This window comes from Mesoplodon bidens (genome assembly GCF_964165515.1).
Source record: "Mesoplodon bidens genome assembly, chromosome: 2".
Taxonomy (NCBI): Eukaryota; Metazoa; Chordata; class Mammalia; order Artiodactyla; family Ziphiidae; genus Mesoplodon; species Mesoplodon bidens.
This window is the reverse complement of record NC_138177.1, coordinates 25,668,638-25,684,134: the sequence shown is the minus strand read 5'-3', so window position 1 is coordinate 25,684,134 and position 15,497 is coordinate 25,668,638. Positions and strand designations below refer to the sequence as shown.

Genomic DNA, 15,497 nt, shown 5'->3' with positions numbered 1-15,497 from the left:
TCCACACCTCTGTAAATGGCTCCTTTACGAGATTCCTTTTTGAATTACCTAATTTGGGTGTGTCTCCTGCTTCCTGCTGGGGTGCTTCGGATCCACCTTTTTTTTTTTTTTTTACATCTTAATTGGAGTATAATTGCTTTACAATGGTGTATTAGTTTCTGCTTTATAACAAAGTGAATCAGTTATACATATACATATGTTCCCATATCTCTTCCCTCTTGCGTCTCCCTCCCTCCCACCCTCTCTATCCCACCCCTCTAGGTGGACACAAAGCACCGAGCTGATCTCCCTGTGCTATGCGGCTGCTTCCCACTAGCTATCTATTTTACGTTTGGTAGTGTATATATGTCCATGACCTCATTTTTTTCACAGACTCCATGACTTCATTTCCCCTCTAGGGCCTCACCTTGGAGGTTAAACAAAATGTGTTCTCTCTCTCTTACTTCCTACCTCCGCATCCTGTGCAGGATTTCCACTCTTGTGGGGCCCCTTTCTGTGCACTATTCTGCCCCTATCATGGAAGTCTCTTAGTGAGCTTTTTATGTAACTCAGAGGTAGATGAAGCCCATTGATTCAGACCTGTCTCCTCTTTTTCTTTCCTGTAAAACAAAATCACTGACTCCATTAGTTGGTTTTGCATAGCTAAAACCATATTCTAGTCGTTAATTAATTCTTAAGAGTGGATAGATCTTGTGTTCAGGGCACATTGTTCCCAGTCATTTAAAACATCATTGGAAAGGCTCTACTGAGATGGCCTTTCCATTTAAATGTATTAACCTCTGTGCTGGTAATTCTCTCTTTGCCCCTCCCAATCCACTTTTTGTTCTCCAGACTCCTGGGCTCTCCCACCCGCTGGATTCCAGTTAGGTTTGGCCAATGAAAGTTACTAGCGTGAGATCAATATTTAGCAGGAGACAGAGGTCGCTGTATTCATTCTCCTCACTCCCCTGCCAGGTTGCCAGGTGGCTCTCCTCCCGTGGTTATGGCTCTTGCTGGGCTCTGCAAACAGCTCCATCACTTTGCCCCCTCAGTCCTAGAGTGATATCAATATCTCACTATTCTAGTACCTGGGTGCTTTGCTATTCCTTTTTGATCCCTTAACCCTGCCCATGCCTCTGTAAATAGTTCCTCCGTTGAACTCTTGTCACTTACCACTTTGGGTATCATCTACTGAGATCTTTACTGACACAATGCTTACCTTTTAATGTCATTCAGAGACTAGAAGGCTGAAGTGCAACCTATCATCCTAGGTTAGGTCTAATTCAGAAGTCATAGTTGGGATCTTAATACTTCAAATCCCAGCTATCCCTTCAAGCTCATTATAACTCATATAAAATTTCTACTGATGTGGTTTACCAAGATATAGTCTGGACTCCAGGAATAAGCTGAATTCAGAATCCTGAACTCTCAGGCAGACACCTCCCTGAGCACATGATCCTGAAGGAGCTATCCTTGGAGACACAGTAAACAAAAGCCTTTCTCTAGGTCTTGACCCTGACCCCTCTTGGGTTTCCTTCTTTGAGCTAGTCCACATATGGACCATGAGGGCCAGTGTTGCCCTTCTAGCCTATGAGCTCAAGTAAAAGCAGACTAGGTGGTCTCCTTGGTCTGTTTCCACCAGGCTCAAATTCAGATCTGGAGAACGACAGGGTGACTCTTCAAACTAAGATGCTTCACATGTTTGTTCAACTTCCATTCAGTGGACTATTAGTTAGGATTGACTAGGAATTTTTTAAAATTTCTTGACATGACTGAGATCAATTTATTTATTTTCCAGTTAGGTTAGAAAAAAAGACATGTGTAGAGAGCTGTGTTAATTGGATCCTTATGTATGGGCACTGGGGGCAGCTGCTCAGCTGTCCTGTCAGTTAATTCGGTCCCTGAACTTGGCTCTCTAAATATTGATGGTCAAATTGCAAGATAATTCAAGGTAAGAAAATCAGGAAAAGAAAAAGAGAGCTGTTGTCCCAGGGATATTCTCAATCCTCTCTCCAGAAGATCAACCTTCTAGAATAGATGCTCAAGTGATTGTCTGTGACTGCATCAGAAACTTCCCTGTAGGGGTGAAATGAGAGAGGAAGACTTGAGCTCACCCAGAAGATAAAACGGGCCACAACCAGCCTTCTTGCAGTGGGCCTATGAGTATACCACCATCTTGAATGATGAGAATGACTTGTTGAGCATGGAAACTAGGGACTAAGGCTGACTAAAGTAAAATGAGCAAAGGAAGAAGGAAAGGGGCAAATGGGACAAAGGCTGAACAGTGGTTTTTTGTTTGTTTGTTTTTTTGGGGGTACGCGGGCCTCTCACTGTTGTGGCCTCTCCTGTTGCGGAGCACAGGCTCCGGACACGCAGGCTCAGCGGCCATGGATCACGGGCCCAGCTGCTCCGGCATATGGGATCTTCCCGGACCGGGGCACGAACCCGTGTCCCCTGCATCGGCAGGTGGACTCTCAACCACCGCACCACCAGGGAAGCCCTGAACAGTGTTTTTTTTAAGGCCTCATTCTCCCTCAGCCAGTGCAGGGGAGATGAGTTCCATCAGCAACTGAACTTCAGGCTGAAGTGTTAGAGGGAAGGTGAGCAAATTAATTCAGTTACTTTGACAGCAGCTAATGTTCAGGTCTGGGTTTGAGCTCAAGTCTGCTCCTTTTGTCTTGGTATCTTTGTGCTCATTGCAATGTGTAATGTTAACTAATCCACATAGAAAGGATGCATCATCTCCATGTCCCATGAAACTAAGGTTTTAGTGATCACATACAATTCATCCCATTGGTGGATTCCTCCTTAATCTCCTGCCCTTCCAACTTCGTCTCATGAATTAGATTTTTTGACTGAGCAAGACATCTTGGACCCCTGCATGGCATGTGCCTGTTTTCGAACCCTGCAAAATGCTGCAGCTTGAAAGGAACTATAGAAATGAGTCCATCAGTGTTTGAGGTAGGTGCCCAAAATATGCCTCTTGCTTCAGCAATTCAACCTGTGTTTGGAGGGGTGGAAACCCTTGAGAACAAAAGGTAAGGAAATCTCACCAACTTAGCCCATCCAGAGTGCAGGGAAGGATCAAGTTGACTGCCCACTGCATTGTCCAATGATCCTCCAAGGAATGAAGAGCAAGGATGACCACAAGATTTCATAAAGATACATCTCCATCTCCCTGTACTGGGCTTCTTTTCTTGTCTCCCTCATGATTTGCTTTTTTTTCCTGCCATTCCAGAGGGACTCTCTACCTTTAGCTTGCCACTCTCACCACAACAAAAACTGTTCTCTCTTTCTCGAGTTCCCTCTGTTACTCTCAAGGGTCCCCCTAGTGTCTTCCCACTGCACTGTATCCTAAACTAAATACTTGGTTATTATTTTTTATAATAAGGTGATAATGGTATTTTCTGGAGACACAGATTTTGTAGCACAAGGTGAGGCTGGCTCATGGTAACATATCTGTCTCTTAAATTGGGTTTCTGCTAATATCCAAAGAGCTAAAAGTGACCAGAATGAAGAAGAAATATTTGACAACATATCAATTTAATGGAGTTCCAAAACATTCAAAAGAAACAACCAGAACTCAGCATTGCTGGGAGAGGTGAGACTTGCCACAGGATAGATTTCCTGGGCCTCATAATAAAACCTCTACATATAGAACCATGTCGTGTATTCACAGCCTTCCTGGATGTAAGCTGGAGTCTCCAACAAACTATAGTGCCTTTGCAAGCTCATCTTTCTAGTCTGTGATGAACAAAATCAAATATATAAGTGAAGCACCAAAGCTTAGAGGACACTGGGCAACAGAAATGGTGTCAGCTTGTCCCTCATTTGGACCTTACATTTATGTCTCTTCTCCTCCTTCGCTGCTTCCTCCCTACACCACATCCAGTGCCCCTCTCCCTGGTACCTCTCATTTCACTTCTGCTCCTCCATATGATCCTCTCCACAACCTTGTCCCTTGATGGGCTGTGGCAATGTATGCCCTGAGCCCTGTGCTAAGCCGTATGGCCTCTCCCTGTGTTCTCAGTCTCTCCCAGATCCACTTTGCCCAGCTAAATCCTCCCTCCTTCTCTGCAGCTTAGTCCTGGTTTCTTCTTGCCGGCGTCTCCAGGCAGCAATGATCGCTTCATCGTCCATTTCTTCCTCCTCCTCCCTGTCCGTGCTTCTCCGATACTGGGACCGCCGCCCTGAAGCAAACCTCCCTTCCTCTCTCTTTTCCATCCTCTCCTTCTCTCCCTCCTCTTCAGACCTCATGAAGCTCTGGGTGAATTTCCTCTTGGCTCCAAATTCAGAAAATTCTGACTTGGATGACTCTTCCACATCTTCCCAGTCCCTGGGTCTGGCCCAACCCGGACGCTGTGGTTCTGGGCACTCTTCCCCTTCAGAGGGCTCAGGGGTCCGGCGGAAAAAGTAGGGCTCCGGGCTTTCCTCTCGGGAGCTTGAGGTCTCACTGAACATGGACCTGGAGAACGTGTGCATCTCTCTGCCCTCCCTGGTGGAGGAAGCAGAGAACCGTGAAGTGCTTCTTACGGAGTTGCCATTGGCCTCATGGTAGGAGGAGGTGTCCTGCTCCTCTGACCGGGATTTGGAGAACTTGTAACTGGAGGACTTAGACTCCGTCTCCCAGAGCAGGGAAGATCTTGTGCACTTCCCCCTGGAGCTTCCAGACCAATCACTTTGGGGAGGAGATTCTTCCTCTGTCCTGAGGCCACTGAGCCACGTATTAATAGTGCTATCCATCTCTTTGCCAGCTCTGCTGCTACTTCCATAACTATCAGAGACAGCCAGGGAGGAGGAGGTGTCTGTTTCGGGTTTCTGGGAATTACTGCGGGAAGAATACCGGAAGCTCCCTATGGCACTGTCAGTGTCCTCATCCCTATCACCCACGTCATCATCCTCATCTTCCTTGACCTTCTTCTTCTTGAAAAGGGAGCTGCGTTTGTTGTCGGAGGCCAGCTTCTCCATTTTGTACTCAGACATCTTCTCCCTCAGCTCTGTTTGCATCTCCTTCTCCTTGCGGCCAAGCTCCTTTAGGTTAACACTGTCAGCAAAGAGGCTACAGATAGGCTTGCTGGTCCCCCTCACTTTGCTCCCAGTACCTTCAGCTCTTGAGCTCCGTGTGATGTGGGTAGACAGCATGGACTGCGTGTCGGAGCTGGGTCTTGCCTGGCTTTGAGGGAGCAGGCAGCCGCCCAGGGAGGAGTTGCTCTGGCCACTAAGCATGGAGACTTGGTCATCCCCCAGGCAGCTGGCTGCTGGTGCCACCTTCATGCTTGCAACAGATGGTGAGCGGGACAACAGCAGCCCTTCATTTTGCTTCTGGGTGAGAGTTTCGCTGACTACGTTGACAATCCAGTTCTGAATGCTGGCAATGGAAATGGTGTCTCCGGGCCCCACTGGCAGGTTAGGTAGAGGTGTGGTGGTGGCAGAGGCCAAGCTTCCCCCTACATTGCTTAGGGCCTGAGAGGGATGGGAGCTGTGGCTTTGGGCACTGAGCACTGACATTGTGTCCCCACCAGCACTGACTGAGGGGGCTGCGGACCAGAATGCAGACAGGGGGATGCTCCCGCTGGCAGCCGAGCTATCTGCCTCCCAGCTTCCCATGGACTGGCTCTCCTCCAGCGTCTGCCTGCTCCTCTCCAGCAGCTCCAGCCTCCGTTGCCTCTTCTTGGCCAAGGCCGAGTCTTCTCCCTTGCTGAGCTCCACCACCTCCTCCTTGTTCTCACTGCCCACCTTCTGGTGCTTCAGCTTCCAGGCCTGGTAGGCAGATAGGTTGACGTCAGAGAGGTTCTTCTTCTCCCCCTTGGCCTCCTCTGCACGTTGCTCACTGCTGCCTTCTCCTGCCTCCGAGTCTTTCTTGTGAAATCCATATTGGATTCTCTTGATCTTCCACCTTTCCAGGGCAGTGAGTTTGTCCTTGTTCCTGTGGCAGAAGTTATAGAAGGAGCTGGCCTCAGAGGACACACTCTCCTCGTCATCCTCCCGCGCCCCGTTCCCCACCTCCGAGCTGGCGTCTACTTCCTCTCTCTTGCTCCTGGTGTGGTACCTCCGCGAAGCCTCCTTCTCAATCTCCAGTAGCCTCTGGTTCCACATGTCCCAGGTGCTCTCCGTGGACACCGAGTCAGAACGGCGTCTCCCGCCTCGGTTCTGGCTGCTCATCTCCAGCTGCTGCTTCAGGACCCGGATGTCGTGGCTGCTCACACTGTCGGAGGTGCTGCTCTCACTCATCGTGTGCCTCCGTCTTCTCCTCACAAAGGAGCTGTCGTCACCCTCCTCCTCCTCTTCCTCCTCCCTATTCCACTTCCAGTGCCCCTCTGCCTGGTACCTCTCATTGCGGCTCTGCCACTCCCGGATGATTCGCTCCACATCCTCATCCTCGGGCTCCTCCTCACTCTGGCCGGAGGAGGCTGAGCGCCTGTCGTCCCCACCCTGGTGGACCTTGCCTGTGGGGAGACCCTGCCTCTTCTTCCACGCCTCGTAGAGTTTCTCCTCCTCTTCTTCATCGATGAGGGTGAGGGGCTTGGAGGCTCGGCTGGCCTTCCCCAAGGAGGAGCTACTCAGGTGACTGGTGGCGTCATCCTCCTCTTCCACGGTGAGGGCGTGCACTCTGGCCCCAACCGTGCTCCCTGCATCCTCGCCCTCCTCTGCCTCCTCTTCTTCCCCCTCCCTGCCGAAGTCCTCTTCTCTCTCCTCCATCAGCTTCTCGTTGAGCTCCCGGAGCTGCTTCAGGAAGCCGTCGTTGGGGTAGATGGCCCGCTTCTTGCGCACAGTCATCAAGGCCTCCAGGATGGCCATGTTGTGGAAGATCATCAGGTAGGCGACCACCAGCACTGCTGAGCGGCTGATGCCCATTTCACTGCTGACTAGGACTTTCCCTGAGAAGAAAACACAAGAGATAGTGATGTAATGGCACTTGTATTCTTTTTTAAGAGCTGTTTTGATGTGCTGGATTTAATGTTTCCTTGGCATCTCATATTCATCCATGCTCAAGTCCCATGAGGCACAAGCATCATTGTTCCCATATTACAGATGTCACACAGAGCAGTAACACTGCCCTGTGCTTGAGGAAACATTTTCCGCATTTTCTGAACACAGCAGGGAGTGGGGAGTGGGTGGGGAAAAAAGGAACTAACCACTGTTCCCATTTTTGAAACACTGGAGTGCACTTTCTCTCCACCAGACTGAGCATCAGAAGGAGGAAAAATAAAAGAATAGAGAAGAAAAGGAATGAGGCTAAGATGAATGAATCACAGAGAAGTAGAATCTCAGTGTTGGAAAGGACCACAAGTCCCTTGAGAATTCCTTTTACAACACCCTTGTTGCTAGATAATCCATCATCCAGACTCTGCCAGATGCTTCCAGTGACAGAGAGCTCAGTATCTTAGACAGATAGACAGACAGACAGACACACACACACCCCTCTCATTCCATATTTATGTCATTCTAATTTTTTGAAAATTCTTTCACATGTTAGGGCAAAGGGTAACTTTCTGTAACAGGCACCCAGTGTTCCTGCTCTGACATACAAGGGTAAATAATAAATATATCTGTATGAATCAGGTCTTTAATACAAATATCTTTAAGAAAATCACGATCATATTCTTCACTAGAGTTTTTTTTTTTCTTTTTCTTTTTTCTTTTCCTCCCTATTCTGGGTCTTTCAATCATTAGACAAACATTTTTTCATGTTCCATTACTACACTTGCCACCCTCTTCAGGTCAAACTTGAATTTATCAGTTTTATTCCTAAGGAAATTGTGTCAGTACGGAGCAAGATATTTCAGGTTTGGACTGACCCATACAGAGTAGAGTGGGCCCCTCGCCACTCTTTTTCTGGGCACTGGGCCTTCACTGATGCCATCTGAGCTTGCAATGTGGGTGGATATATCACACAATGAACTAAAATTATCTTTTTTATCAATTGAAACCTATAAAGCCTTCTAAAAAAACTGCTATCAAGCCATGTCTCTCTTATCTTGCAGCATTCTTAAAACATAAAGATAACCCTACAAATTCCTATTGATGTTTTTGGTCGTTATAGCCTGTTCTTCTAGGCTAACAGAAGCTTTTGCAAGTCTCAATTCTACCATTCAATAGATCGGTTATTCCCCAGCCTCCCCCTCTGCTTTGCATCCTTCATAAACATGACAACCATGCCTTCATTCTATGACTGTTTAACATGCACACTGGGACCACTAGAGATCTCTCTAGAGGCTGTCATCAATCTATTTGTCAACAGTCTTCGAGGATATTTGTTAAACCAGTAAAGAGTCCTATCTTACAATATGGGATGGGGGTGACTTCTATTATTATATCTTAGTACCAGTTAAGACCATGTCTTTGTCACATAGAAGGCCAGAGACCAAGGCAAGACTTGAGGGCCCTGAGGTCCAATAATGCTGAAAGGCCTTAATGCCAAGGGCCAGCAGCCACTAGGGGGAGGTAAGCAAGCAGAATCAAAGCCACTAAAAGAGCATCTACAGATTCAATGTCTTATCCCCTCTCTGCTCCAGCTCAGGGCTCAGCTGTCCCTCACCTTTTAACTGGCTGACCAGGTCACAATTTACTACAGTTAGTACCAAGGTCTCATTCACTTCTTCTGGAGGTGGTTACTAGGCCAGCTCACTTCAGGACACTTCAGGACATAGGCAGCTAGGCTTCCTCATAAGGGCATCAAATACAATTAGACTTAGTCTGGTGGAGGCCAGGTTGGGGTGCCATGCTTTTCCGTGCTATGTTCCTTACACCTGGGATTCCTCTGAAGAGTGTCAGGGGCAGCCTGAGGGACAGGGGAGAGCTGGGTGGGTCAGACTTGGGGCCCCACCCAATTCACCCAGAGCAACGAAAGGATTTTTTTAATTTTCTCTGTTAGGCACAAGCCCACACTAATGTATAGCTTATGCTTGACACAACTCGAGAGGACGCCTTTAACTTTGAAGTCAAAGTTGATTTGTTTGGTTATGATGAAAAGTCTCCAGCAGTAAAGTGGCTTGAGGAAGGTGGTCTTTTTCTAATTTGCAGTTGCCATCTTGATTAGCAGAAGGGCTGATGGCGGGGGGAAGTGGTGGGGGGACGTGGGGGGGGTGGTCTGTCTAGATGTGCTTAAAGATTTGAAGAGTACAGCTAGTGGAGAGAGCCCTGGACTTGAGTAAGGCTGGGTTCCAGTTCTCTCACACTCTCAGTATGCCTTTATATGGTAGGCATTTGTTTTGTATCCTCCCAATTCATAATTCTCCTTTTCCTCAGAACTTTCCCCCTCTCTGCACCCCAGGAAAATGAGAAGTACTTGCCCAGAAGCCACCCCCCTTGCCACTGTGGATAGAATTTAAGGTAGACAAAGGACCAGAGTCTGACAAATTTTCTCCCCAGGGAACTGAGGCAGGAAGTTAGCGGTTATTGTCAGGCCTGTGGTGGGCCATGCTCTCTGAGGTAGAAAGAGGTGATGGAACCAAGAGTCCTGAGGCTGTCCAGTCCTTGTTCCAGACCAACCTGGGGCCACCTTCCTGTCTCTGGATTTCTCCTTGTATTGCTGTAATTAATGCCTTTCTTGCTTGTTAAGTAGTTTCAGATGCTTTCTACTTACTGGCAACCAAAGGAATCTTAATTATCTCATGGTGGCCATCACTTAACCTAATGAGTGGGATTTCCCAATTTGCAAAATGTAAATACCTTCTCAAGGGGTCATTGTGATTATTATGTAAAATGCCCAGAGCCAGGGGTAGGTTTTGCCTTCCTCCTTGTTAAGAACTGACTCGGAAGTATCCTAGAGTGGAGAAAACCACAGAAACTAAGGCTCAGGAGGTTAATTCCAGGGATGATGACAACTGTCTGCCCCGGCGTAGGAAGTGCCCACAAAGGCAACACAAGGATACCGTCCTTCCCCTGCCTCGCAGGGGTGCGGAGACTAGGGAGGGTGAGCCTGAAGGCAGCTGATAGCAGCAAGGGGAGAGGAGATGGTCTGCAGGACGCACTGGCCAGGCAGGTGATGGGGACCACTTGGTCGACCCGGCAGAGCTGCTGCGCTCGCCCGCAGGCCCGGCGGCACCGCTTTGGGTCGCGGGGAGAACCTGCCCTGGAGGGAGTGCTGCCGTCTGCCTCTCCGCGCGACAGGACACTTGCTGCTCCGGCCTCGCAGCTCTTGGACGCCCAGCCCGCCGCCTCCCTGCCACGCCGCCACCCTCCGGGCAGCTTCTCCCGCTTCTGGGGATGCGTTTCGGCTCTGCGAGCGGCCTCACTCGCCCGGGATGCTGCGCGAGCCCCGCCGGCCGGTTGCCGCGTCTATGGCTTCCCTCGTTCGGCCGAGAAGTGGCCGTCAGCACCCGGCAAGGCAGCGGAAGAGATCCCCTCTCCCACAGACTCTTGGCAGACACGCCCAAGTCCACTTTTGTCAGAAGAAATACGTTCTTAAAAGTAGGTTTTTTAAAGCTTTGAAAAGGGGAGAAAATCATTTTATATAGATATATAATTATTATATACATAACATTTATAAATTATAATTTAATAAAAATGTATACATACATAAAAATATTTCCCCTCTCTGTCTCCCTCTTTTTTTTTCTCTCTCTCTGTATATATATGTGTATCCATTAAAAATTACCCTTCCTGGTCATTGGTGATGATAGGAAATGTCCTTCCCAGGAATAGTTAATAATATTCATTATAGTAATGGTTGTAACTTTTTCTTTTTTTTCTTTTTTTTTTTTTTTTTTTTTGCGGTACGCGGGCCTCTCACTGTTGTGGCCTCTCCCATTGCGGAGCACAGGCTCCGGACGCGCAGGCTCAGCGGCCATGGCTCACAGGCCCAGCTGCTCCGCGGCATGTGGGATCTTCCCGGACCGGGGCACGAACCCGTGTCCCCTGAATCGGCAGGCGGACTCTCAACCACTGAGCCACCAGGGAAGCCCTGGTTGTAACTTTTTAAACATTTATTATTTACCCAGTTCTGTGCGAAGTAAGCCCTTATATGCATTTTTACAATTTTAGTCCTTACAGCAATTTTAGGAAAATTAGATCTATTTGTTCTATAGATAAGGAAACGGCAGATCCTTGTATAGAGAGAACATAGCAAATCCTGGACTGAAGCCTGGTCTTTTGGGCACCAGATCCTGAACTCCCACCCGCTCTCACTGCATGGGCTTCAGCCTCTCTCCTCATGGAGATCCTCCTTGAGATGGATGTCCCGTCAACTCTGTAGATAGTCTCCTATCATCCCACTTAGACTACAGTGACAGCCTCAGCACTGCCTTCCTCACTCCCACTCTCCCCTCCCCTCCCACCGGTCTTGCCTTCAAAGCCCAGGGAGTGAGTTTTCCATAATGCAGATCAGATCCAGGTGCCTTTTAACTCCCTTACCTTGGTCCTCAACTTCCTGCACGATGGGCCCCTGCCACCCTTATCTACCAGGCTAACCCACACTCGCCTTGTGATTCCTGAATACCCCACGCTTATTCCACCTTAGGAATTTTGCACTGGCACGTCCGTTGGCCAGGAATGTTCTTCTTCCAATTTTTCCATGGCTAGTTCCTTCTTATCACTCAGCTTAAACGGCCCTTTCTCCGAGAGGCCTTCTCAACCACTCTTGAGGGAGCTAGCCAGACACTCCAACACATCATCCCAGTTCTCATCTCTGTCTCACACTGATCAGTATCTGACATTTTTCTTTTTCTTTCTCTTTTCTGTCTAAGTTTTTCTACCTTCACTACAATGTAAGTATCAAAGGCCAGAAGCTTTACCTGTGTCTTTCACCACAATGCCTAGAATAGCACCTGGCACATGTTGGGCCCTCAGTAATTACTTATTGGGTGAATGATGGTCCATTCCTTTCCCCTTGTCCTAGAATGAGACAACAACCGCCTTAAGATAGATGACCTCCAGACAGCAGATAACCTGGAGGTTTCCATAACATTCCTTTTGTGCTTCCTTCCCCTGTGGAATTCCAGCAGCCTGGAGCAGACCGACCCCCTCACCTCTATAGGTCAGCAGGGCTTCATCCAGGAACTCGGCTGCCTTCCGGAAATGCTGGGAGATGTTCACCTCAGGGAAGTCGTCGACCTCCACACCCAGGTACTGGATCTCCAGGCCAGTGTAGAATTCAGGCCCAGTGTAGACGCCGGTGCCATGAGCAGCATTCAGGATGTGGGTAATTCCCAGCCTCTTCAGCCTCCCCTTGTTCACAGCCACGCTCCTGGAGGGAAAGAGGCAGGGGCATTTTTTGCCAGAGTCAGAACTAGAAAGGTGCCTTACCACTGAGATTGGAAGCCTGCTTCAGCCGGGTCAGGAGGGCCACAGCTGGGTGAATACCTCCTTCTCTGCTCACCCATGTGTCTGGGGCTCACTGGAAATATTGTTATAAAAAGGGACCAGTAGGGCTTCCCTGGTGGCGCAGTGGTTGAGAGTCCGCCTGCCGATGCAGGGGACACGGGTTCGTGCCCCTATCCCGGAAGATCCCACATGCCGCGCAGCGGCTGGGCCCGCGAGCCATGGCCGCGGAGCCTGTGTGTCCGGAGCCTGTGCTCCGCAACGGGAGAGGCCACAGCAGTGAGAGGCCCGCGTACAGCAAAAAAAAAAAAAAAAAAAAAAAAAAAAAAAAAAAAAAAAAAAGGGACCAGTGACTTAGCTCTGGCGAGAGAGAGAAGGGACGGGGAGCTGGGCAAGGGAGGACAGGAGAAAGAAGAGATGTGTAACGAAAGCTTTGATTGGCCCAGAGACCTCTAAGCTAAAATTCCATGCCTTTGGGATGCACAGTGATCAAGACACAGAAGTGGCAGGCAAAAATGATAATAAAATGTGTGCTTCACATTGATATGGCATGCTATATTTTTCAAAGTGCTTTCATATGCATTAATTTATTTTATCCTAATAATAAACTTAAGAGGTAGACAGGACAACTATTCTTTTTGTTTTATAGGTATTATTATTATTATTCCCCCCCATTTTTTAAAAATTGGGGTATAGTTGCTTTACAATATTGTGTTAGTTTCTGCTGTACAATGAAGTGAATCAGCTATATGTATACATATTTCCCATTTGAAGACTGTAAAAATGAATCAGATAGCTTTTATGACTTGTTCAAAGAAAAAGACTCTGAATAAGAACTGGGGTTCAGGGTTTCTAGTTCAGAGCTCTTTTTTTTTTTTTTTTTTTGCGGTACGCGGTCCTCTCACTGTTGTGGCCTCTCCCGTTGCGGAGCGCAGGCTCCGGATGCGCAGGCTCAGTGGCCATGGCTCACGGGCCCAGCTGCTCCGCGGCATGTGGGATCCTCCCGGACCAGGGCACGAATCCGTGTCCCCTACATCAGCAGGCGGACTCTCAACCACGGCGCCACCAGGGAAGCCCCCAGAGCTCTTTTTACTGCAGTGGAATAAATAGAGCTTAGTTTAAAGAGGCCCTGATGGCAGGTTGCCCAATAAGGAGCAGAAGCCTTTAGCTGGTGACATCTGGAGATGCCCAGGGTCCCTGTTGATCACAATGTGAATTTTTCTGGGTCTACAGAGCTAATTAGGGATCACTCAGGACTTGGTGCTCAGCTTTGGGAATCAGGTCCCGGGCAACCCATTACACCACAGTGGAGTACAAGACCCAATGTCCAAAGCTATTTTCCCTACTGCCTGCCCTGGGGACCCCAGATTCCCTCCCTTGCATCCAGATATATGGGTAATTACATTGGGAAAAGATCTTATTAAGTAGCCAATAGATCAGCACAACGAATTTCACCAACCAGCCTATTGCTTCCAATTATGCACTGGCAAGACCACAACAAAAGCAGCAGGATGTGAGTGAGCTGTTTTGGATTTTGTTCTGGAAACCACTGATAAACTTTTGAAAAATAACATTTTTTTCTTATTATAAAAATAACACATGTTTACTGTAGGAAATCTGTACAATTCAAAAGAAACCTAAAGAAGAAAATGGAAATCACTTACAGAACCACCTCCTAGAGAGAAGTACTATAAACTTTTCATCACATTTGTTTCCAATTTGTTGTCTATGTAAAAGCACATACACACACAGACATACACACATACTATATATATTACTCAATTAGCATCATGTTATACATATTTGTTTTATAACCTATTTATCCTCTTAATATATTGTGGACACTTTCATAAGTTGGTAAACATATATAAAATCAATATTATCAATGGCTCCAAATGTCCCATTATATGGTTGTTATGGATGTCACGGGCTGATGATGATAGCAAGGCGTTTGTTGGCAAGGCTCTGGGCAGGAAGGGAGGCCCAGAAAAGGCACCTGGAGGGGCCAGGCTATGATAGAGAGCCCTGGCAGAAGGTTGGAGGATAAGCAATCATGCCAGCATTTTTCCCTGGGGATCTCTGTGTGCAGGTGGGTGGGTGGGGCTGTTCTCCAAGTTCAGGGCTGGGAAAGTAGTCAGGCAGCATCAATTTGCTAGAGGGAGCTATTGAGCCTTTGGTCAAAGTTGGGGGAGTTTCATCTCAGGCACTACCCAGAGTGCAAAGGATCATGATCCCCCCCAGACATCAGACTCACTTCTCTGCTATAAAGACGTTGGGCCAGACCTCGTCCACCTCATTCCAGGGAGCCTCTTGGCGGTCTTGGGCCAAGGCCCGCTGTAGGTCCAGGATGCAGGGAGTGTTGTACAGGCTGGTGTCATCCATCTTTTCCCTGACACGGTTGTACAGGTCCTCCACAAGCAGCTGCTCGGCAGACTCCAGCATGCCTGGACACTTTGCCTCAGCTTTGACTCCCCGCGGCTTGAGTTCTAGGGGGACAGGAAGCATTCTCATCAAAGAGGAGGAACACCAGGGCCTTCCCTGCTCCTTGGGAGAACCCACTCTTTGCCCATTCGCTGCCAGGACTCTGCGTATGGGCTGAATTCATTCAGATCCAGCAGGATCTGATCTGTCAGGAAGGACTTAATGGGGACCCAGGAGGAGCCTGCATTGGCCTGGACACTGTGGTCAGGGTCAGCAGCATAGGTGTACTGGGGTAGGAGAAGGGACATCAGTTTCCCTCATTTCCTCCCATCTTTCTCTAAAGCTGGCTGATAATTTCTTAGACCGAGGTCCTTAAGTAGCTGGTGTATGCCCAATTTATACTTGTAAATCCCACAGTGACCCACACAAATTAGATGCTTAGAAGCATTTACCAAATGACTACATGGCATTCTTTAGTAACATAATTCATTCTATTAGTTTGACTCCTTTACACATGGAAGGCAAATAACTCTGGGAAAAGTGAAACTTTCAGCAGTCACTTATGCTAGGTCACCTTCTAATACACCTTTAATTGACTTATTTAATTTATTGTCTGTTTCCCCCACTAGAGTGTGGGCGCCTGTGATCCTCAGCCTCCCAGCTCCCTGACAGGTGGCAAAAGTTTCCTATGAGCTCTGATGCCAGTCACAAAACAGCACTCGGGGCCTTCCTGCATTTCTGAATTCAAATTCTATTCACCTGCCTCTCGAGTGAAACTTTATCTTCTCCTCCTAATGTATTTGCTCCCAAATTATCCAATTTGGAGGAAGGTAGGA

The 15,497-nt window shown here is 48.1% G+C and overlaps 1 protein-coding gene across 1 annotated transcript in view; it reads right to left on the bottom strand.

Annotated features, from left to right (window-relative positions):
* Positions 1 to 4,005: 4,005 nt before the first annotated feature.
* Positions 4,006 to 15,497, bottom strand: part of STYXL2 (serine/threonine/tyrosine interacting like 2) — a gene marked incomplete at its 3' end in the record, with an annotated part of 31,022 nt that continues 19,530 nt past the window's right edge. The window contains exons 3-5 of the mRNA XM_081224201.1: positions 14,495 to 14,726; positions 11,949 to 12,166; positions 4,006 to 6,857 (exon numbers count right to left, since the gene is read on the bottom strand). Coding sequence (XP_081080327.1) covers positions 4,006 to 6,857; positions 11,949 to 12,166; positions 14,495 to 14,726 — 3,302 coding nt within the window. The remainder of the gene's footprint in view (positions 6,858 to 11,948; positions 12,167 to 14,494; positions 14,727 to 15,497) is intronic.